This window comes from Pygocentrus nattereri, chromosome 8 (genome assembly GCF_015220715.1).
Source record: "Pygocentrus nattereri isolate fPygNat1 chromosome 8, fPygNat1.pri, whole genome shotgun sequence".
NCBI classification, from domain to species: domain Eukaryota; kingdom Metazoa; phylum Chordata; class Actinopteri; order Characiformes; family Serrasalmidae; genus Pygocentrus; species Pygocentrus nattereri.
The window spans coordinates 19,720,229-19,742,406 of NC_051218.1; the positions used below are offsets into that span (position 1 = coordinate 19,720,229).

At 39.4% G+C, this 22,178-nt stretch overlaps 1 protein-coding gene and 1 long non-coding RNA gene across 3 annotated transcripts; one reads left to right on the forward strand and one right to left on the reverse strand.

The window, feature by feature from the left end:
- The first annotated feature begins 1,659 nt into the window (after window positions 1–1,659).
- slc9a6a (solute carrier family 9 member A6a) lies at window positions 1,660–17,079 on the forward strand. Of its 2 annotated transcripts, none has more exons than XM_017707093.2 (16): window positions 1,660–2,232; window positions 3,865–4,064; window positions 4,396–4,473; window positions 4,709–4,785; window positions 4,866–4,978; window positions 5,196–5,301; window positions 8,467–8,608; window positions 9,085–9,190; window positions 9,279–9,367; window positions 9,614–9,727; window positions 11,773–11,884; window positions 12,420–12,573; window positions 14,252–14,282; window positions 14,365–14,462; window positions 14,630–14,735; window positions 15,188–17,079. In XM_017707093.2, exons 1-16 carry the CDS (start codon window positions 1,953–1,955, stop codon window positions 15,458–15,460), a joined length of 2,079 nt encoding a protein of 692 aa, XP_017562582.1. In that variant the 5' UTR covers window positions 1,660–1,952; the 3' UTR covers window positions 15,461–17,079. The 2 variants fall into 2 exon arrangements, with proteins under 2 accessions (XP_017562582.1, XP_017562583.1); XM_017707094.2 differs by having other exon boundaries at window positions 1,662–2,232; window positions 14,380–14,462.
- Window positions 15,334–22,169, reverse strand: LOC108432938. The gene is made up of 3 exons (XR_001858257.2): window positions 22,083–22,169; window positions 21,404–21,568; window positions 15,334–15,461 (listed from the first exon to the last, which is right to left on the reverse strand). It is a non-coding gene; the product is annotated as an uncharacterized LOC108432938 (long non-coding RNA).
- Window positions 22,170–22,178: the final 9 nt, after the last annotated feature.

The following is a 22,178-nucleotide window of genomic DNA, read 5'->3' on the forward strand; positions in this document are numbered from 1 at the left end:
TCAAGGATTAGCACATGTTCTTCCCAGTGAATGTAAAGAATCCAGCCTAATAGTGACAATGAAAGTTTAATTTTACTTTTGATTCAGTCATAAAGGGGCAGCACATTGGCCGCCACAGTCCAAAGACATGCAGTCAGGACAGCTGGACATGGTAAATTGCCCCTAGGTGTGAGTGTGTGAGTGAATGTGTCTGTCTGTCTGCCCTGCGATGGAGTGGCGACCTGTCCAGGGTTTATCCTGCTTTCTGCCCGATGACCACTGGGATAGGCTCCAGCACCCCCCGCAACAGAAGATTCAGTCATAAATACCAAACGAAAACAAATCCCAAATTATTCGATTTTTCCTATTAACTGTAGTGATGTGCAATCTTCAAAATCTCTTGACACATTGATAAATATTAAAATCCTAAAACACTGCACATAGGTATAGTATTTCATATAATATCCCAAACAAATATGTGTAGATGATGTTGCTGTTGTTAAAGTGTTAAAGAGTAATTGCACAATTCACTTAGCACTCCATACTCCATACAGTCCATTTATGGAAATTAGATAGATAGATAGATAGATAGATAGATAGATAGATAGATAGATAGATAGATAGATAGATAGATAGATAGATAGATACTTTATTGATCCCGAAGGAAATTTAGGCATCCAGCAGCAACAACACAATACAGTAGGAAACATATTCAACATCTATCAAACACAGAACAATAGAAAATATATAAGGGTATAGAAACTTTCTGTACAAGGTAAAGAACTATCTGTAGATGGAGCAGTGCAGTAGATTTTTCTAACAGCCAATAAATAAATTCACAGATCAAAGTGCAAGGTGCAAACGACATTGGTTATAAAAGTTATAAAAGTGAATGATGTGCCATAGAATTATTAATATGTACATGTAAAAAATATAGTTCTGTAAAGTGAATATATGAATATATGAATACCACACCCTGAGTAAATGTGCTTGAGTGTAAGAGAGGTTGGGGAAGTGTAATTGTGAATAAATAATTAAGCGGTTGAGTAGTTGAATAATGTCCATGTAGTGCGACTGGGTTAAACTCAGTCAGCAGCAGCATCCCGTCCCCGATGGGAGGAATTGAAGAGTCTGATGGCTCTCGGAATGAATGATCTTCTGAGTCTGTCCGTTGTGCAGCTCTGTGACAACAGTATGCCACTGAACACACTCCTCTGCTCCTTAAGCTACAAACATTAGTTGTTTTGTTATGTGATTTACATATATTGGCTCAGCATAAGGCAGGTTGGCCCATTCCTGCTGAGGTTATTCCACCCAGACTAAAAAAATCATGGGGTGTACAGTTGTCCAAATAGGCCTTGTGCATCTCAGCACAGCTGAGATTATGTAGTCTGAGTTCTCTGGTTGGGCAAATACCATCGCCATAAAACATAAACGTTTACCAATCCATCAGATTATATTTCTTAATTCAGTGGTTTTGTGATTTACATACATGTACATATGCAATCTAAAGCAGGTTATTCCCGTCCATGTTAAAGTTTTATTGTGTATTTCAGCCCAGACTAGTTTTGGATGAGCTCAGTAAAGCCACCAATCAGAGCAGAGCTCGTTCTCAGTCAGATGACTAAGAGGCACGGCAACAAAAGCAGCCTGTTTAGGAATAATAGACGAAAATGGTCAGAAAATATTATTTTTGGTATATAAAGCCACAGTGGGCCTTAGGGGGAAAGTAAAAATATAACAAATGTACGAATTAGGCCCTTTGCGCATTACTTGCGCTGCAGTAACGTGAACGAACATGAAAGGATTTTCCAGCGCGGTGACGCAGAGCGAAGTGGGCGGGGCCGCTCTGAATCAGGAACAATCCTAACAGCCTTTTCTCTCCAGAAGCTGAAATTCACCTTCGGGATGTTGTGATGATTTTCTGAACAGGCTTCAAACCTCTGACGTTTAGACCTATAAGAAATGCCAACATGGGCTCTAAGTGGAAGTTCAGCACCGCAGAGGGAGCTCGGAGAAAGTTGTCTTTGTGTCTTTTAGCCAGCCTGTCCGTTTGCTTCTGCGTTTGCGGAGCTGAAGACAGTGCGATGGAGAACATCGTGACAGAGAAGAAGGCTGAAGAAAGCCACCGACAGGACAGCGCCGACTTACTCATCTTCATTTTGCTCCTCACACTCACCATCTTAACCATATGGCTGTTCAAACATCGTCGCTTCAGGTTTTTACATGAAACGGGCCTGGCTATGATCTATGGTGAGAACGAGCAGCAGCAGCATCATCATGCATCATGTCACTGATGCCATTGGGTTGCTTGTGGGATGTTTACATTCATTTTGGGCGAGCTGACGCGCTAGCTAAGCTAAACCTACGGTAAATGCAACACAACAGTACGGTTTATATGTGCAGATCTCAAATCGTGACAGTGTTAAGGAAGCGGGGTCGTCATCAGGCCCGCAAAATGTAGTTAGCTAGCGTTAGCTAGCTGGCTGGCTAGCTGTGTCTTGTGAGGGGGTTAACGCTAAGTTAATCTGCTTGTTTGATTGCTTGTGCTATCTACTCTGTCAGCGTTACTAACTTAGCGCTCTGTGTTTTGTAAGTTAATTTAACTGACTAGTTAGGCGAGGCTGAAGTCGGCTTTCTATCGTCCAGCTTCTCTTTCGATTTTTCCCGTTCCACCTTAAATGGTGCAGTAGTTACATGCTGAACCACTTAAGGTAGAACGGGAAAATTCCAGCGAGAAGCTGGTGAATAAGAACATGACCTCAGCTTGAGCGTGTTTACCAGTGCAAGTTTAGTTAATAATTTTCTGTCCTTTCACAGTAAGACCGTAGAAGCTGTAATATCACGCTGGACTGTAAAAGCCTGTCCTGGGCCATATAAGACAATCAGTAGCTATACTGACTAATTCTTGCAAGAGGCGTCTCCATAACAGCAATAGCACAAGTTAGTCAGTTCTCCTAAATCTTGCCTTCCTTCTCCGTTATAGGTTATATTACAGACTCTGCATAGGGAGGCTTATGAAGAGCAACATAAACAATAACTAGCCTGAGTCCAGTTTTCCAAAGGCATCCTAGTGTAAAGATCTTAAATGGTAGAGAGAGTGTTCAGTGTGATGCTCACTCTAACATCTTTATACTATAATACTTTGGGGAATTCCAGCCTTGATCAGTTTCATTGTGAATTCTCATGTTAGAATACAGAACAGAAATTGTTGTGGACATATAAATTGTGCCTTTTTTACGTTTATCATTAAGATCATACCCTTTTTATGAACTGACACAAAAATGAAAATTTTAACCATTGCTACATGTTTTATGCCCACTCACCTCTTACAGCAGTCTGCAGTGGTGTAAAATGAGATGTCCAGGTGTAAAGACAGAAAACCCCGTTCTAATAATGTATTTTGGAGGTAGAGGTACATTGTGAAAGAGCCTACATGTTTTGCTGTGGTTACTGTAGTTGGGCTGTTTGGTTTTGTTTTTACTAGTGGGCTGAATCACATTTATTCCTTTAACAAAGAAAAAACAACTTTACAAAATAGTCTTTTTAAATCACTGGCTAGGATTTCTTGAGTGCGGTAGATACTGACTGTGTAATGCTTCTTCATAGTGAGAAAATGATGGATGAAAAATTAAAATGATAAATTGTGCATTCTGTTAAACCAGTGACACTGAGGGTTGCAATGCTGCATTACAGAATACATAAATAACATAGGTTTAGGCTTTAAGACATGGCTTGGGCCAATTTGGTCAGTGTAAGTTTATAATTGCTGTGTTATTGCCTGATGAACAGTGTCTGCTCTCATCTGGTCTACTTATGGGGAAAAAAAACCCAAGTGGAGTGTTTCACCATTGACTGATTTATTTATTTTTCCTCTGCCACTAGGATTGCTTGTTGGGGTTGTGCTACGCTATGGGATCCATGTTCCCAGAGACATTAACAATGTCACACTGAGTTGCCATGTCAATTCTAGTCCGGCCACACTGCTGGTAAATGTCAGTGGCAAGTTCTATGAGTACACGCTGAAGGGTGAGATCAGTGCCAATGAAGTTAGTGACGTTCAGGACAACGAGATGCTTCGTAAGGTAAATTGATTGCTTATGTGTGCTCAAATTGAGATTTTATCTATTTTCCTCACAATATTTTATGCGCTTTTCCTTTGTATTATGTGAAGGTGGTTCTCTGTTTATGTATTTTTTTTTCTATGCGTCCTTCTGATGCTTAGTGAACAGTTCTTGTAGACTTTAATGTTGTTAGGTTTGATTTCACTACAAATACATAAAACCACAAACTCTGAATGCAGATGTTGTCATATGACAAAGCTGAGGTAATGCATCACATGGCGAAGTTGAAGTGTTTATACTGAACTAATTTTAGTTCAGGTTTATCAGTGTGTAACATGTCATGCTGTTTCAGGTAACCTTTGACCCTGAAGTGTTCTTCAATATTCTTCTGCCTCCGATCATATTTCATGCTGGGTACAGCCTAAAGCGGGTATGAACTCTGCTTTTGTACATCATGGGACAGCTTAGATTACATCAAGTAGCCACATTATTAGATTTTAAGAGTACTTGAAAAGTGAGTGCATCACATTCTTTGGTGGATGAATAGTAAATCCAAGATTTTAAAAACAAGACTGGCCAGGAATTTGAACATTTCTCTTTAAAGTTGACATGAGTTAACAGTCTGTTAATGAATGTCATTAGCTTTCTTTTTCATTTTATTTCAGAGACATTTCTTCAGGAACATGGGCTCCATTCTGGCTTTTGCTTTTGTCGGAACAGTGGTGTCCTGCTTCATCATTGGGTTAGTATACTTCTGGAGTGGGTCTTTTGGGTGCTTCAGCACAGCAATCCATGTTAAAAATTTTGATTTTGCCTTTGCAGGTTACTGATGTATGGCTGTGTAATGCTGATGAAGCAGATTGGCCAGTTGGGTGGGGACTTCTTTTTCACTGACTGCCTGTTCTTTGGTGCCATTGTGTCAGCCACTGACCCAGGTGTGTTTAAAGTAATCAGATAGTTTGAACTTTATAGGTGGCTCTAAAATTTAATATTGACCATGGGTTTGATGAAATAGAGAAGTCATAAAGAGTGAAATGTAACCTTTTTTTGTTGATCTCATGTCTTAGATATGGCTATACTTGAAAAATGTTGTAATTAGGAGTGGGCATAAATGTGAAAATTAAGGCTTGCGTTATGAAACTTGTTTTCTAGTGACAGTCCTGGCCATCTTCAATGAGTTGCAGGTGGATTTTGACCTCTATGCTCTACTGTTTGGAGAGAGTGTTCTGAATGATGCTGTTGCTGTGGTGCTGTCCTCGTAAGTCCTTTTTCCAATAATAGTTCATATTCATATTCGGACATAAAGAATCTTCTAAATACCGTGACTAAGAGTGCTTTCACGCCTGCTGTATTTGGAATGAACCTTGGGACTTTTCAGTTTGGTCTGAACCAAACTAGCAAATGTGAAAAGACAAAATTTTGTTCAACCAAAAGAGGTGGTCTCAATCCGGATCAAACTGAGCCATAGTTGAGTTCTGTTGCATTGTGAAAACACTTTTTTTTAGATGGTGCGGGCTTTCAGACCAATTACAGGAAGTAAAGGCAGGCTTTCATCACCCGTTAAACAATAGAATAACAAGAAGAATCAGAAGAGAAGGAAAAGTAAGCTATGGTAGCACAAAGGAAGAGGAGAATAAATATTTAACTATAATTTTCTTTGACAAAAAAGTCATGTCAACTTGAAAAAACACTGCCAGAACTTATACCTTATTTTCTAAGAAGATGAGAGTGCAAGAGGATATGACAGGATAGCAGAGCAATGCCACCTGAAGATAAAGAAACTGCAGCAGCAGTGTATAAAGGTACTATAGTGGTAACAAAATTAATTTGTGCATTCATCAAAACCAACTGGATCATGTAGATACAATGCAACAAAAACATGAACCTTGGTCCAGACTTTCAGATGTGAAAATTCCCTAAAAGTGCAAAATTGGAACAACTGATTCACAATGGCTTTGACTTTCTTTGTAAGGTTTGCTGTCTCTCTTAGAGGGAGGTTTCCAGTATTAAGCATTTTATATTCCTAGAGAAGTTTGTTTTTACATTAAGCAAATTTTTGTATTTTTATCATAACTATCTGCAATTACTAGTCATACACTGGTTTTAGCAGATTAGCATTGCATGTTTCATGGATTATATTGTGACTTTTTACTAATCAAAGCTTTACTGTCATGTGGAATGTGCCTAACGCTTGGTTCTTCTCCTGCTGGACCATATCATCGTCTCCAGAATTCTCCTTTATCATGGAAGGCACAGTGGGTTGGGCCCTCATAGCCATGGAAGCGTGGCTCAGTACATAAAGGGCGGGAACCAGACGCAAAGATCACCCCTCAATGGGTGTGCTACACAAGTAGCTTTGGCTCTGAAGATCAGAGATTTAGTGTGTCTGCATTGGCTGGTGTAAGCCAGAGTATGCAGAGCAAATGACCCAGTTAGGCCTCAGAGTTAGGATCGTATTTCATGTTTCAGATTTCATACCTAGCATGAGCAAACGCTAAACAAACAAAAAAAAAGTCTAATGTAATAAAGTGGTCAGAATGAAAGATCTGAATAAAGAGTGTTAAATTGTGTTTAGGAGGCCAGCACAATTTGCTGATTTCCCTGCTCAGACCCACCTGATTCATCTCATCTGTTAAATGCTAGCTTTAGTAGGTTTTTGAGTAGGGAAATCACTATACTGTCCTGGACCCCTGGACAACTGTGGTTGGTATAGGGTAGTGGGTAACATCACTGCCTTCCATACTGTAGACTCGGGTTCAATACCCACCTAGGTAAACACCCTACACTATACCAATAAGAGTCCTTGTGCAAAATTCCTAACACTACCTTCACCTTCCTCTGTAAAATGATCCCTCAAAATGACACTCTGTAAATGTCCCTCAGAATTGTATACTCCTGAATTAAATATATATAGAAAAAAGTGCCTGGTTAAAGAGGCACTTCATCCAAAAGGAAAAGTATAACCATTGCTACATCTGTTGCAAACATGCCTACTCATCTCCTTCTGTACACTGTTGCATAGAGACAAGTTCATTACAGAAGCGTTTGCCAGTTTGTATTTCATTGAAGTCTTACTTTCATTATGGATGTGGCTTATATTATTGGTGTAATAATGGGGCCAAACTGTGGGCATTTGCTGGGTGCTGGGTGTGTGTTTGGTTAACGTTTGACCCCTTCTGTAGAATGACTCCTTACTTCAGGAACCCTCTATCTACTGTATTCTCACCTGCATTTGTACTGCTTATATAAGAACATTGTAATTGTAAAACAGGGGAAACAATGGCAATGTAGAAAATAGGAACATTAATCAAATCTGCTGCATATATAATAGATGAATCAATTCATTATTTTAAAGCACTTTGTTCTTAGTAATAAATAATGAATAACCAAAACAGTAAAAAAAGGAGACAGTCTTGTTACACCTATAGAATCCTTATGGTTGCAGTGACTGTGCTTCTGCTAGGTCCTAGTCCAGCACTTATATGGCAGCTTTTCATATTTTGCAGCGTGCAGTAGACATCAGCAAACACTGATTTGCCTGATTGGAGTTAAGCTGTTGTGCAGTTTTTGCATCATGAAAAACAGATGCCCTGGTTTACGATAATGGAGAATCTGGTTGGGTTTGTTGTTTTAGGCCACCAGGGCGTGGTGTGCTGTGCTTTCTTTTATATTCCCTGATATTTGTGCTTTCCACTGAGACAACACAATATTAGAGTTATTTGTGTTTGATTCTATCTACCTACCAAGTTTATAATTTACTTGAGTATTCCTGCTTCTTTTAGCACCCTATAGTTTTGAGCCCACTTTGGATGGGATTAAATTTACATGGGGTCCTGAGGTAATTTCCTCTTTTACAAGTGCTTCTATGTGATATTGTTTCTGTCCGGATTGGCCATATTGGTGTTTTTTCTCCCACCTCCTGTAGAGAAAATTATAGGCTGAATTACCTATCGTTTTTCACCAATCTCTGCAGTGGTCTGATAATGTTTGTCCTGTGTAGATGCACACGCTGCAGTGATTTGTCCAGGAAGATGTGTCCTCATGTTGAAAAACAAAAGGTTTTTGACTGATGCTACTTGTTGTATTTAATATTCTTGCGCACATATTCACTTAGCACATCCCAAATCACAAAACAGTGTATAATTTAAAACGGTCTGAACCATTTTCTCAGTCTGGGTGGTAAAAGCTTTATCTGTATCTACACTGGGAGAGCATTACCAGGAGGAGAAAGGAGAAAAGCCCATTAGAAAAGCAATGCCATCTGGATTAAAAAAGTTTAGTAAATACATGATCCCTGCTAAAATAATCCAATCCGAATCAGGCTTTTGAGGGTAGTAATATTTGATTGAATTGCTTCCAAGCACATTGTGAGAGAAAAAGGTTTGTGTGTGTATTTGTGTCTTTATCTATACATTGTTAACAGGTCCATTGTTGCCTATCAGCCTGAGGGAGACAACAGTCATACATTTGAAGCCATGGCAGTGCTGAAGTCCTTTGGCATCTTTTTGGGCGTCTTCAGTGGCTCCTTTGCTCTAGGAGTGGCAACTGGCATAATGACAGCTTTGATATCCTTCACTGAGTATGAATTTTGAAAAAGTCTGTAAAGACTTTAAAGGTTTATCTACAGTACTGTGCAAATGTATTAGGTCACCTAGGTCATTTAGTTCAAACATCAATACAATAACAATGTTTTTGGATTTGTTTTAAAAAGAGTTGATGACTTGCAAACAGGTTGGAGAAAACAACCTTAAAACAACAGGTTTGGTTCCTGTTCTCCTTCATGCAGCCTTTGCCAGGTTTTGGGCCCTCTTGAGGAGAGGTGAACATACTGAGACACATAACATCAAGTTTACTGTATTGTATTAAATTATAATTTATTGTATTAATGTTTTTTGGTATTTATTTTAATGTTAGTAGCTATCCGAGCAAATAAACATTTACTGCCCAGATTAATGGCTTTAAGTAGAATTTTCTCACATAATAATGTAATGTCTAATGGTTTCAACTATGCCAGCTACAAGTCTCCTTAACTTGTCCTCACGTCACCAAATTTACCAAGCTGCGGGACTTCCAGTTGCTAGAGACAGCATTGTTCTTCCTCATGTCCTGGAGCACGTTCTTGTTGGCAGAGGCCTGTGGCTTCACAGGTAGCATTCAGCCCCAAAAAAGTGCTGTGGATCTCTGACCATATCATGATTTCTGGGGCAGGCTTTTGAATGTGCATTGTATTCATAGGTGTGGTAGCAGTTCTTTTCTGTGGGATCACTCAGGCCCATTACACATATAACAACCTTTCCCCTGAATCACAGGACAGGACCAAGCAAGTAAGACCTTCTTCTGTCACTAGAGAATTTCTGTATTTTGTACAGTGTTTTTTGCTTGATTGCATTGAAAGTGGTACTTCATCATTAAAAATCCTGTTTAGTCTAGTTTTAGGCTTAATCTATCTGGGAAAACGGGGCCTATAAGAACTAATACCTAAGCTTTGCTGACTTGTCAGATTTTCCTTGGTTCTTCATGATTGGATGTGAAGATTTTAAAATGCTTTACTGTGTTCTTTTTTCCCCCAGTTATTTGAGCTACTGAACTTCTTGGCGGAGAACTTCATCTTTTCCTACATGGGCCTCACCTTGTTCACCTTCCAGAACCATGTCTTCAACCCCATCTTTATAGTGGGAGCATTTGTATCCTGAACTTCTTGAACATGCGCAGTGTAAAGGAAGTATGATGCTAAAAATTAGGCCTGTGTTCGGTGACTGTTACCATCGATGGTAAAAACTCATTCATTGTTGGTTTGAACTTTTAAATGTGTAGAATGATGTGATATACTACAATCCCAATTCCAATGAAGTTGGGACATTGTGTAAAACATAAATAAAAACAGAATACAATGATTTGCAAATCCTTTTCAACCTATATTCAATTGAATACACTACAAAGACAAGATATTTAATGTTCAAATGGATGAAAAGTGGAAAAGTGTCCTGTGGTCTGACGAGTCCACATTTCAAATTGTTTTTGGAAATCATGGACGTCGTGTCCTCCGGGCCAAAGAGTAAAAGGACTTTCCGGATTGTTATCAGCGCAAAGTTCAAAAGCCAGCATCTCTGATGGTATGGGGGTGTGTTAGTGCCCATGGCATGGGTAACTTGCACATCTGTGAAAGCATCATTAATGCTGAAAGGTACATACAGGTTTTGGAGCAACATATGCTGCCATCCAAACAACGTCTTTTTCAGGGATGTCCCTGCTTACTTCAGCAAGACAATGCCAAGCCGCATTCTGCATGTGTTACAACAGCGTGGCTTCGTAGTAAAAGATTGTGGGTAATAGACTGGCCTGCCTGCAGTCCAGACCTGTCTCCCATTGAAAATGTGTGGCACATTATGAAGCGCAAAATATGACAACGGAGACCCCAGACTGTTGAGCAACTTAAGTTGTACAACAAGCAAGAATGGGAAATAATTCCACCTACAAAGCTTCAACTATTAGTGTCCTCAGTTCCCAAACGCTTATTGAGTGTTGTTAAAAGGAAAGGTGATGTAACACAGTGGTAAACTTGCCCCTGTCCCAACTTCTTTGGAATGTGTTGCAGGCATCAAATTCAGAATGAGTGAATATTTGCAAAAAACAGTAGTTTTTGAAAGTTTATCCGATTAAATATAGGTTGAATTTATAGAATATATGCAATTAAATATAGGTTGAAAAGGATTTGCAAATCATCCCAACTTCATTGGAATTGGGGTTGTACATTTATTTTTCCGAATTCAGATGAGATTGTTTTAGAAACACAGATGTTGAGCTGTGCTGGTTGAATGTTGAACTCATTGCTGTAGATATCATGCCTGTATAAAAAGTTGGTTTTAGACTGACAAAACAGCTTTCAGGTCTCAGGAAAAACACTTTACATGTCTCAGCTCTTGTACAATGTGGCCAAGCTAAGTTGCTACAGACACAACAGCATTGTGTGACATTCACAATTGCGTTCTTTATTACTAGAATGATTACACTTTCTTGCCAAGTAATGATGATGGTGTGCTATAATCATAACTTTTACAGAACTGCATGTTTATTATATATTTTTTAATTTATGAAATGTTATGGTTCAGTTTGCATGCTCTCACTGTGCTGAGTGAGGGTCTGTCTCAAAAGTACAGGGAAAAAAAATTATTATTAGCAGTAGTAGCATGACACATCATCAGTGACATTCTTGGAAGCATCAGCATATGTACTTACTAACCAGTTAACGCAGTTAGTTGGCTGAATAAGATGGTTTTGTTAGCAAAATATAAATAACAGTAAATATTTTTAGTATTGTCTCCAAAATATACATATTTAACATACCTCATATATTTGAGCTTTTATGGGTTCCAGGATTGTTTTTGTGAACATTTGAGTTAACATGTCTGTTTGATTAGATGAAGGGGAATAGAGGAGTTTTAGTCTGAGATTGAGTTCAAGTGACTGCGCTGGGGCAGGTTGGATATGTTTTTGCTTGTTCCAGTGAAGCAGTACCTGGCAATTTCTGCTAAGTAAATGGTCAGCAGTGACAGTTCCATGTGTACCTCTGGGGTAACTAAGCCAGAATACTCTTAAAAAAAAAAAGAAAACATTTTCCCCATGGAGGTAGGAATCACAAAGAGTCATGCTTTTGGATGGGCCTGTAGAGGTTGGCAGTGTTGAGTTACTCACATATTTTGAGTGGTTCCTTGACAGCTTCCTCTCTTAGCTGTCTGTGTTCCTGGGCCGTGCGGCAAATATCTACCCGCTCTCCTTCCTGCTCAACTTGGGCCGCAGAAACAAGATAAGCTCCAACTTTCAGCACATGATGATGTTTGCAGGTTTGTTGATGGAGCGTTTCTAGCCTTGAAACAAAACATAACTCTGTGGAAGGGAAATCTTTGAATTAGCACATTTAAAACTGGTATGCAAGGAAAAAATGAAAAGAGCATTTTTCTGTTTTTCTACTGTTCCATATGATCAGAAATTCTGTTTCTACATAGTGTTAAACAATGCTGTTGTAGACCTTGCCATTATAACTCTGTGACTGTTACTATTGATTATACTAGTAATTGAGTAACCTACCAATTATTTTAATGATTAATTGAGTAATTAGACTTACAGTGGTTTAGGTCCATATGTTCATGCTAAAGTTAAAAGAGGTATTTCAATCTGTTTATTTATTCATTTATTTTGGTTAAATGTGGCTCAACACAGGGAAGCCAACCAGAACAGATGTGTGTATCAATCTTACAGGCACAGTAACAAAAAAGCAAGGGATAGGTTGGAAAGAGAAAGGTTGGAAAATGGTTATGTAAAAATGAATTATTCATTTTTCCAGTACATAAATTCATACAAGTCTTTTTGTTTTCTCAGGTCTGCGAGGAGCCATGACCTTTGCCCTCTCAATCAGAGACACAGCCACATATGCACGACAGATGATGTTCTCCACCACACTACTGGTGGTCTTCTTCACTGTGTGGATCTGTGGAGGAGGCACCACTCAGATGCTGTCCTGCCAGCACATCCGGTCAGTCTGAGACACTCTCATTTTATTTAGACAAAATGAAGCAGAACTTCTCCATGAGCTGGAGAGGCTTAAGGTAAAGATTGTATAGGAAAAAGGAATGTGCTTCAAGATTCTTCTCCTACTGGACAGTTCTGACCTTTATCCTTAATTGCCTAGCTTATTAAGAAATCCTGCTTTGTGAAACTGTAGACTGTAGCTCAAGGACTTGTTGATTCAGGTTGTTTTTGTGGCTGCTGTGCTCCACTGTTGCAGGGCTAATGTGATACTAGTCTTTTCAAATGCAAAACCGCTTTTGTAACAGCTGCAGCTTTTAAAAAAACATATAGAAAGATCATAAAGGGAGGTGAATATAGGGGTTGTGACAGTCACCCAACCCACCGGCACCGACGACGGCTGTGAGATAGGGTGGGAAGGCAGTGCCTGCTAAGACCCGCGATGGCAAGAGGAGAAACATCGGCAACATCCATTTTAACTTAATTTCTACACCAAATCCAAACAAAATCTCCCCAAGCCAAAGCTAGTCATTTTTAGTGGCTTCAAAACTAGACTTTTCAGTCCTTTTCCACAAAACCAAACTTTTCAGTTCATTAGTCTGTCGCTGCTGCTTGTCACTCTCTTCTCTCTCTGTACCCTCTTTGCTGTTTTTAAAGGCTGAGAGGAGAGGGAGAAGAGCTTGTGTTCTGTGCACAGCTCTAGCTCAAGTAAACAAACATTACTCACTGCTGCCCTCTAGAGGTGCATAGTTAGAAGTCAGAACATTTGCTGTTTTCATAAGACAACGTGTCTCAGTAAAGGTGCATCCTGCTTTCTAATTATAAAAGCTAGAGGTATGCACTACCATGGATTCCCACGGGACCCGTGAAACCCGCCACAATAGCTTGTGCTGCAGGACTAATTTTCAGTATTATTGCTCAGGGCAGCAGGCGGGTTATCAGACTAGGCGAAAGCACACATAAGAGAAATCATGCAAATCAATGAATAGCCTAAATAAAGTAGAATGATCACTAAATCTTATATCTAAACAGTATAACAGTAAAACAGTTCAAATGAAAAAATGTCATTTCTGAACAGCCAATAACGTGAACAGCAGGATGACTCCCAGACACCCAGGTGTTTAGAGAATAGACCCAGGGCAGATTTGTTCCACGCACCAGGTGCGTCACACAGCTACATACGCTGAATTAAGCCAAAATCTGTGAATATTAAACAGAAGACTTTATTAAAACTTTAAAAAAAGATATTTTATGTAATTCATGACAAAATACTAGTTAAACATTGCGGGCTGCAGACGGATTGGAATGCTGTCCAAGACAAGGATGTACCATGCACGTTCATACATTGTATTTTTATTGAGGGGAGTGACTGACGTGACCATTTATCTGTCTGGCCAGCTTGTTCAAGCTGTAGCGCTCGCGCTGCCTCACTGACAAAACAGTCCCGCACAGACCTCCAATACATGTTTGTCGCAACAAAAACATATGACTGTAAAAGCTAACCACTGTAGAAAATAATTGCAGGCAGATAAATTCTGATCACATCAAATAATTGTGATCAGGTGATTACGTAATAATTATGTAATAATTATGATGGGCCTAATCCTACATTTATCTATCTCTCAACCTCTCGTGGTGTTTTATGTCTCGATATATATTATTTTGGTGTTCTTTTGTTATAACAGGGTTGGAGTAGACTCAGACCAGGACAATTCAGTAAGTGCATTTTCAATTATGCATGAAGACAAAAAATATTGAATGTATTATATTATTTATATAAACTCTAATGCTATTTAAGGGTGTGTTTCTGCAGATTGGCCCAGATGGAATAGAGAGGAGGAGCACCAAACAGGAAAGCGCCTGGTTATTTAGACTCTGGTACAACTTTGACCACAAGTATCCTTTACATTGTCAGTTTAATGGCTTTTTCAGTGGAAAGGGCTATTTCAGAGGAATTCAATTATGATTTTGCTGTTGTACGGCACACAGAGCAGAGGGTACTTTTTTACATTGGCAGTTTGAAGTTCATGCTGTTGCAGAAGCCTTGACCTGCTGTCCTACAGTTACCTGAAGCCCATTTTGACTCACAGTGGGCCTCCACTCACAGCCACACTGCCAGCCTGTTGTGGCCCCCTGGCCCGATGCCTAACCAGCCCACAGGCCTATGAGGTCAGCTTCCTACCCAGCACCACGACACAGTACACTAAAATAGCCTCCTTATTAGCAGAATAGCTCAGCAAAATATCAAAATTGTATATCTTCCTTTCTGTTCATACATAGGCTAATTTATCTAAGTAGTAATGGAAGTGCAACTCATGTCTAAGGCATCCAGCATCTGCATTGTCTCAAACCGCATAAAATCATTAAGTAATTTTTAACAGACTTGTTTATCTGGCTTACATGGACACAGATGAACCAGAAGTATGGACAAAATTCAGGCTTTAAGATGGTTGCTACTCTCGTTTTAGTGATATAATGTGTTTTTGTTCTCTGTAAAACTAAAGAAGCAAACTTGTCTAGGATTATAGACTACATTTAGGGTAATGGGAAAAATTGTGAAATTTTGATTTTCCAGAACTACTCCTGTAATGGAAAAAAAATATTTTTGTCTCTCAACACAGAATGAGGGACAACTGAAAGATGATGACTCTGACCTCATCCTGAACGATGGCAACATCAGCCTGACATACGGTGACATCACCGTGAGTACAGACGCCACAGGCACACGCACCAGTGGCCAACCCGTGGGTGGAATCAACTCAGATGAGGCTCTGGACAGAGAGCTGACCTTCGGTGACCATGAGCTGGTGATTCGGGGCACACGCCTGGTCCTGCCCATGGATGACTCAGAGCCACCCCTGCCTCGGGACCCCCGCCACCACCGGGAGCTTTGAACTGCATGGCAAAAAACAAAATCACGTGTGACACGGCTGAGTCTGAGGCATTCCTACCAATCTGTCCCTTTCTCCTTAACCTCTACCACCTCTATCTGGAATGATCCCTCTCTGCCTCTTTCTCTCTTTATCTTCACCCTTCTCCTCTCTCTGATGTGACTGGTTTGATGTCTCTACCTCATTTGTCACTTTTTTTTGTTCCTCTAAAGTTGTCTGTGTAATTTGTCAGTTCTTGCCATCCATCCTCTTTGTGAACTGTTCTGCAACTCTTTTTCACAGCTTGGCTGTTGAGCAGAACCTGCAGCATCTTGCGGCATTGTGGCATTGTCGGCCTGCTCTGCTTTCTCACTGTCTGAAAGGTTACTTTGAGAAGCAAAGCAGTTTGCGGCAGTTCTTTGTTGTCTTTATAGCAAGGTGTAAAATAGGCACAACCTGCCGTGTGTGTTAGCTTTGTGCTTTCTTTGGGTGGTGAGAGCTGTTTTGAGGAGGATTTGGTCCAGTGGTAAAGTTCTTGGGATTTTTACACTTTCATACTGCCTTCTCTTTATGAGAGTTGAAACAGAGGCATGCTAACTGGATGGCTCTGTGTTTGCTGTGCAGTTACAATCAAGTGCCTGTTGAATGTAGTTTTTCATTTTCTCTCAGAGTAAAACACTGTCTGCCGTCCACTAGGGGGAGTCCTTGTGTTTTGGTACTGAGCTTACCTGCGTGTCTGAACTGAGGGCTTGTGATTGGCTACAAGAGGGACGTTATTATGTACTTTCTGTAATTTGTAATTGGCTACAGAAGAATGCCTGTCAGTCTGCGTAATTAAAGGGCCTGGATCTCACATATTGACCTTTGACTGTGACTCTCTGGGAGTTTTACACCTTGTTATATATATTCATGTTGTCAGCAGTGTTCTTTTATTGATGGTCATGGGGCAAAAGCTGAGGCCATTTGCCCTAATTGGTTAACATTATTCAAAAACAGAAAACTGTCAGCCTCAATATATTCTTATTAATTTCAACATGCAGTCATATACCACTGAAATGACTCAGTCATGTTTAAATATGAATGCCTAACATAATCCATTGTCTCTATCAATAGTTCAGACCAAACAAGAACAAAAAGTCTTTTTTTTTTTTTTTTTTTAATAACTTGCCTGTGCTTTTTTCTGTGGTTTGGAGGCACATGGTGCAGACATGCAAAGGACAGAATGAAGGAAAAAACGCAGTTTGCTTGATCTCTTAGACCTTTTTTATGTTCTTTTGCATGATGCGTGCTGTGTGGAGATGCATCGCAGTGTGTTCTCCCATATGTTTTTTGTGGAGTTTCTATGAATTTTATAACGAATTGAGAAACTGTTGTCAGATGATGTGGAATGTCACTGCACCACAAGTGTTATGTAAGTCTAAATGTATGAGTTAATTGTCTGATTTTAGATGTGGTCTAAAAAAAGGCTGAGTGAGCAGTTTTTAGGTATTTTGCTGTTTGTACTTTAGGTTGGAAAAATGAAAAAAAATGTCTAGGGGGAAAAAGGCCATTTCCTGTTAGCAGGGGTATCAGGGTGTGGTGCAGTGACAAGATGAACAACAATCTTGATGACTAAAAAAAAAAAAAAAAAAGAGAAGAAAATTTGTTGCAGTACGTAATTACACTATATATATATTACACTATATATATATATATATATATATATATATATATATATATATATATATATATATATTACACTATATATGTATATATACACTATATATGGATATATATATATATTTACACTATCTATATAGTGAGCTGTAAGTAAATTGAATGCACTGTCTATTAAAGTATAAAACCCTGAAACCTTCACAGAGGAGCAAACAAACCCATATAGGATACCTTTTTTTGCTGTTATTTTTATGTCTTCTAACATTTGCCCTCTGCTGTTGGGGTTCCAGGGTTAGGCAGAATGTGTGTGAACTGAGGGTGTAGTGGGGCTGCTGAGTGGGGCAGCACATGCAGATGAGACACAGCCCTAATTACAGTGTTGCTGTGGACGGAGGCCGGCTGTTCTCAGCAGTTGAAGGAACAGGAGGAGGGGGTGGGGGGATGGCGGGGGGAGAGAAAGAGAGAGAGAAAGAGTGAGAGAAAGAGTGAGAGAAAGAGTGAGAGAAAGAGTGAGAGAAAGAGTGAGAGAAAGCAGCCGAGACCTTCCACACACAGGAGTTATCTCCTGCCGTGCAGGACATTTAGACTGAGGGCATTGTGGGATTTCGTGTAGGCATGCCTGTTGATAAAAGGAACAGGGTGTTCATATTCGGATGGTTGTGAGGTGAAGGAGCTGAGTATGACTGCAGTTTTGCACTTTTGTTTTTTGCTTGTTTTTGCCTTGTTAATTTGTTGTAACTTGAGATATCTACTATTGTTTATTTAATTAATGGTGGATTTTTTTCAGACGAAGGAATGAGTAGACCTGTTTTTATGGTAGACTGAGGTCCATCTCCAGTTATTTGTTCTTTAAAAGAAGGATTTCAGTTGCCATGTACCTCTTAATACATGCTGCTCTGACACCAGCAGCAGCAAAGCCCATATGATCTTTCAACATATTGCGTGCAAACGGTTGCTTATGCTTTTCTGATGAGCCTTGCATTTATGAAAGTCTTAGAATGCAAAACATTCAGGGCTAATCTTTTTTGTATGGCTTTTTTCCTGATTTGTTCATTTTTCTTTTTTTATTTTTATTTGGTACAAAAACTGTACTAACGATATTACCAGGTACTGAAATGTTATGGTGATTCCTGTGTATGAACGAGACTACATTGACTAACAAAAATGCATTTTTTTTTTTGCTCCCCCTGTTTGAACCAGAGTGATGGCTTAGATGTTATAATGGACAGACTTACAGACAGTCGGTTAATCTTCATCCAGCTCTAATACTCTTTTGCTGTTTGTACAGGATAACTTGCAGTTGGCTTCAGTGTTCATGACCACCGACAAATTTGATGACAGCTTAATACCATGGTACCCTTGGCATGTCCAAAGTAGCAGAAAGAGGCAGACGGACCCTCGGATGCCGTATATGTGTTGTTTTTAACTGATATGTAGCTGAGTCCTAGACACACGATGTGCAGCCTCTGTTCTTACATATTGCAGGTACTGACTGTTTACATCCGTGTAAATATTCTCATCTGTTCATGTGTGTGCAATTGTCAATAAACAGAAGTCTGTGCTTTCGATTAAACGTGCTTCCTTGTTTATTGGGATTTGCCTGAACTCATTTTCATTCGAGGTTGGTATACAAAGCAGAGAAGCTACCTGGCCCTAGTTCAGACATGATTTCATCAGCAGGCTCCTACTCCTATTTTAGCTAAACTGAAGCAGAATCAGGCCCAGCTTCATTCAACACGAACCAAAAATTGTGCTATTAATGTCTTGGCAACATCGCTCACCAAACCACCTCCCTTCTAATATTTTTAGGACAAAATCAATGAAGCTTCGAGAGCATCATCAGCCACAGTAATGAGAGACTATCACAAGTCTTGTTTTCCAGTGTTACTAAGGCAGTTGTGTGGGAGCGTTGTTTTTAAAGTATGCACCATTTTTTTTATTCATGGGCAGACTCTTTTATGTCTGTGGAGGGAGTTCACCTCACAGCTGGGGAACAGTGTTCTCCACAGAGGAGCTGACCAGACCCTGGAGTGCGCTGAACAGAAGCAGTCAGCAGTGAGGGATCAGGTAACGGGGTCCTTATATGGTCTGAATGCTCCACAAGAATTCGTTTTCATTGGGATAGCACTTTCTGGATTAGTAATATTGAAGGCATTCTGAAGGCTTTTTGTTGGTTTATTTTGTCAGTTCATTTAATTTGTGCTGCCTACCAAAGGTGTGGGGACTCCAAGCTTTTCAGGTTTCTGATACAAAAAGTATGTTTGCAATACCATGATAAGCACTAATCAGGTTTTAAAAAAAAAAAATGACATGAACATGGAAATATTTTTTGCAGTTCTAGCATGGGGATGATGACACCCGACATTTTTTTTACCCTGGTAATGTCACCACCCGAACCTTGTGCTCAAGGCTTCTTTGGGGCAAAATATTTTCAATATGTAATTTTCAGTATAGTTTGCACGTGTATAGTATGCACGTTCAGACCAGACCAAATGGTTGTAGTCAGGGAGAGGTCTGGTTGGCTTCTGGTTTAAGTTAGGAGGTAGGACCTTGGAGAGGACTGAGGAACAGGGAGGTGATAGTGGGGTGTGAAATCTTCATCACAAGAAAAAGAAGATAGAAATGGAAATTTATAGGATGTTAGCTACGAAGGTGGAGGAGCTTTAGACATGGTCTAAGAGTTATGAAATACTGTAGTATGCAAACTCCTGGTCAAATGATGTTTTGCTGGCTCATAAAACGTGGCAGGTTCAAATGTGGCACATTTTTTAAAATGTTAAATTAAGAAAACAAAAACTGCCATGAAGATTTGCAGAACAAGGGCATATTTAAGTATGTTTACTGTAGAGAAATTTAAACTTATGTTTATTTAGAAAATAAACTGATTTGTCCAGAGGCTTTCAAACTTTTGAATATGACTAACTTTATTACGTAGGTAAAACGTAATTGTGAAGTGAAAAAAATGAAAGCAAATCATTCTCAAAGCATCTAATAAAAAATAACTGACAAAATTCAAAAGATGTCCCCAAACATTTGCCAGGCAGTACATTTCAGTTGAAAGACTGAAGTGAAAGTGTTGAATATCATTGTTCTTCCATTGTCCCACACAACAGAGTGTCAACAAATAATAATCAGTTGTGCAGAGGTCCTTGACCCCATAATACCCCTGAAAGATAAAACTTGCTAATGTTTACATTACGCCACTTAACGACAGTTCAGATTTACATTGTGATTATGTATATAATCTCATTCCAGATGCTCCAAACTGTTGGAAAAATCAAGTAAATCTCAAGTTAGTTCAACTAGGGGAATTCATTCAAAGTGTCACAATATGAATGCAGATGGAAACGAAAATGCCATTTGCTCCATAAAAGTTTGTGAATATGTGTGTTTTCTGTATTATCAGGTGTTAGAGGTGTACACATTTTAGCAGCCATTCATACAGATATCCAGATAGTTGATGAAAAAAGGTCTAAGCAGACTATTAAATATAGTATCACAGTCACTTGTTGAGTAAAATGAAATAAAGTGAAATATGTTTGTAGTGGTTAAATTACTATTTTAGTTGTGTTCCTGTCCTCAGAAAATTTGTAACTCCAAAAAGATGATTTTAGTAAACATAAGATTGCATTCCAAGAAATTCTGAATCATTTCTATTGGACCTTTTACCATGAAATGTTCAGACAATGTAAAAGGCAAATGCTTCGCTCAAATGGTACAGAAAAAGTTAAAATGCCAAAAATGGGGTTGATGTCACTCATGTCATGTTCATTTGTAGTTTTGTAGAGTGCAAGTACGTTTAATTGCCGTGCAGCTCTCTGTGAATCTATGTAGTGGTCACCAAATAGAACATCTTGATCTGAGGCGTACACTGTGGGAGAAGTGTTGGTGCATTTTTTAAAGGCCTGATGAGTTACGAATCCAACATCCATCCGTGGTTATTTACTTTGTGACTTAGTGCTTGTTTACTTAAGTGAGATTCTTATCTCCAAGGGCTCTCTTAGTCTCTCTCTGACTCTCAGGCATGAAGTGCTGCTTTAGCCTCACATTTATCTGTTGCTGGAAAACCAGACACCATTAAAAACTTGCTAGGTCATACATTTTTCTTTTGTCATACTGCATCTGTTTCACAAGCATTCTCTCCACTTTGTCTGTTTTCTCGCTTCAACAGACAGGGGAAAATTTGAAAGATGTTCTGTATTGTTAAAGATGGGGAAAACACGCTCTGAAAAAATGGCCTGATATTAGAACACAAATTGCATGCAGAACCACTTTCTACCTAAACAACAGTACTTATTTACTTTGGCTTACTTCATACAGGATGGTTGTAGCAGGGTTGACTTCATATCGTCTTTCTTTCTTCTGTCAGCAAAAGAGACTGGCCCCACTTGCCATGCACTTTGCATGCTACTCCTGTCATGTCCTTGACAGGATACCAGTACCCATTCTCTGGATCACCACCAGTTAGATGACAGCCTAGATGAGAATGAGGCCATTAACATTCATGCACACACAAATCATTGTTCTAACATGTTCAGCTGATTAGGGTATTCGGGTAAAAAAAAAGGCCTGCCAGAAATGTTCTACAGTGGAAATGACTGTAGAACTACTAGGACTTCGCTTGGTATGCTCTGACTTTTTCTGGTCTGAAATCTACTTCAGCAGCTGTGGAGACTCATCATTGAATCTCTGGCATTGAGCTCCTCATTCCAAAGAACTGCAATGAACCTCACCCTGTCCACTTAATGTAACTGTGTCACTTGGTGAAACTAGCAAAAAAGCACAAAACTAAGGGTTCAGAAAGCTGAAGGACAGTGTATGCTATATATAGACCATAAACTGACACTATTAACATCTTAGCTAACTGACAGCTAACGGACTATAAACATACTGACACAGCTCCTCAGTCTTGTTTCCTAGCATAATCTCTAATTAAACCTCGGTTAAGGCAAAATGTCGAAGTTATTCACTTAACTGTTCCTTTCCGTACCTTGTATAAGCAGAGGTAGTAAATTCCTGGCTAAGGAGGTTGTTGATGTGAGCGGAGTGGAGCTGGATCACATCCCGCTCTGTGTTTTTTTCATCC

Coding starts and splice junctions, on each gene's coding strand:
- slc9a6a (XM_017707093.2), top strand. CDS start 1,953: ATGGGCTCTAAGTGGAAGTTCAGCACCGCAGAGGGAGCTCGGAGAAAG. Junction 4,065..4,395: donor ACAACGAGATGCTTCGTAAG/GTAAATTGATTG, acceptor ATGCTGTTTCAG/GTAACCTTTGACCCTGAAGT. Junction 4,786..4,865: donor GTGTCCTGCTTCATCATTGG/GTTAGTATACTT, acceptor TTGCCTTTGCAG/GTTACTGATGTATGGCTGTG.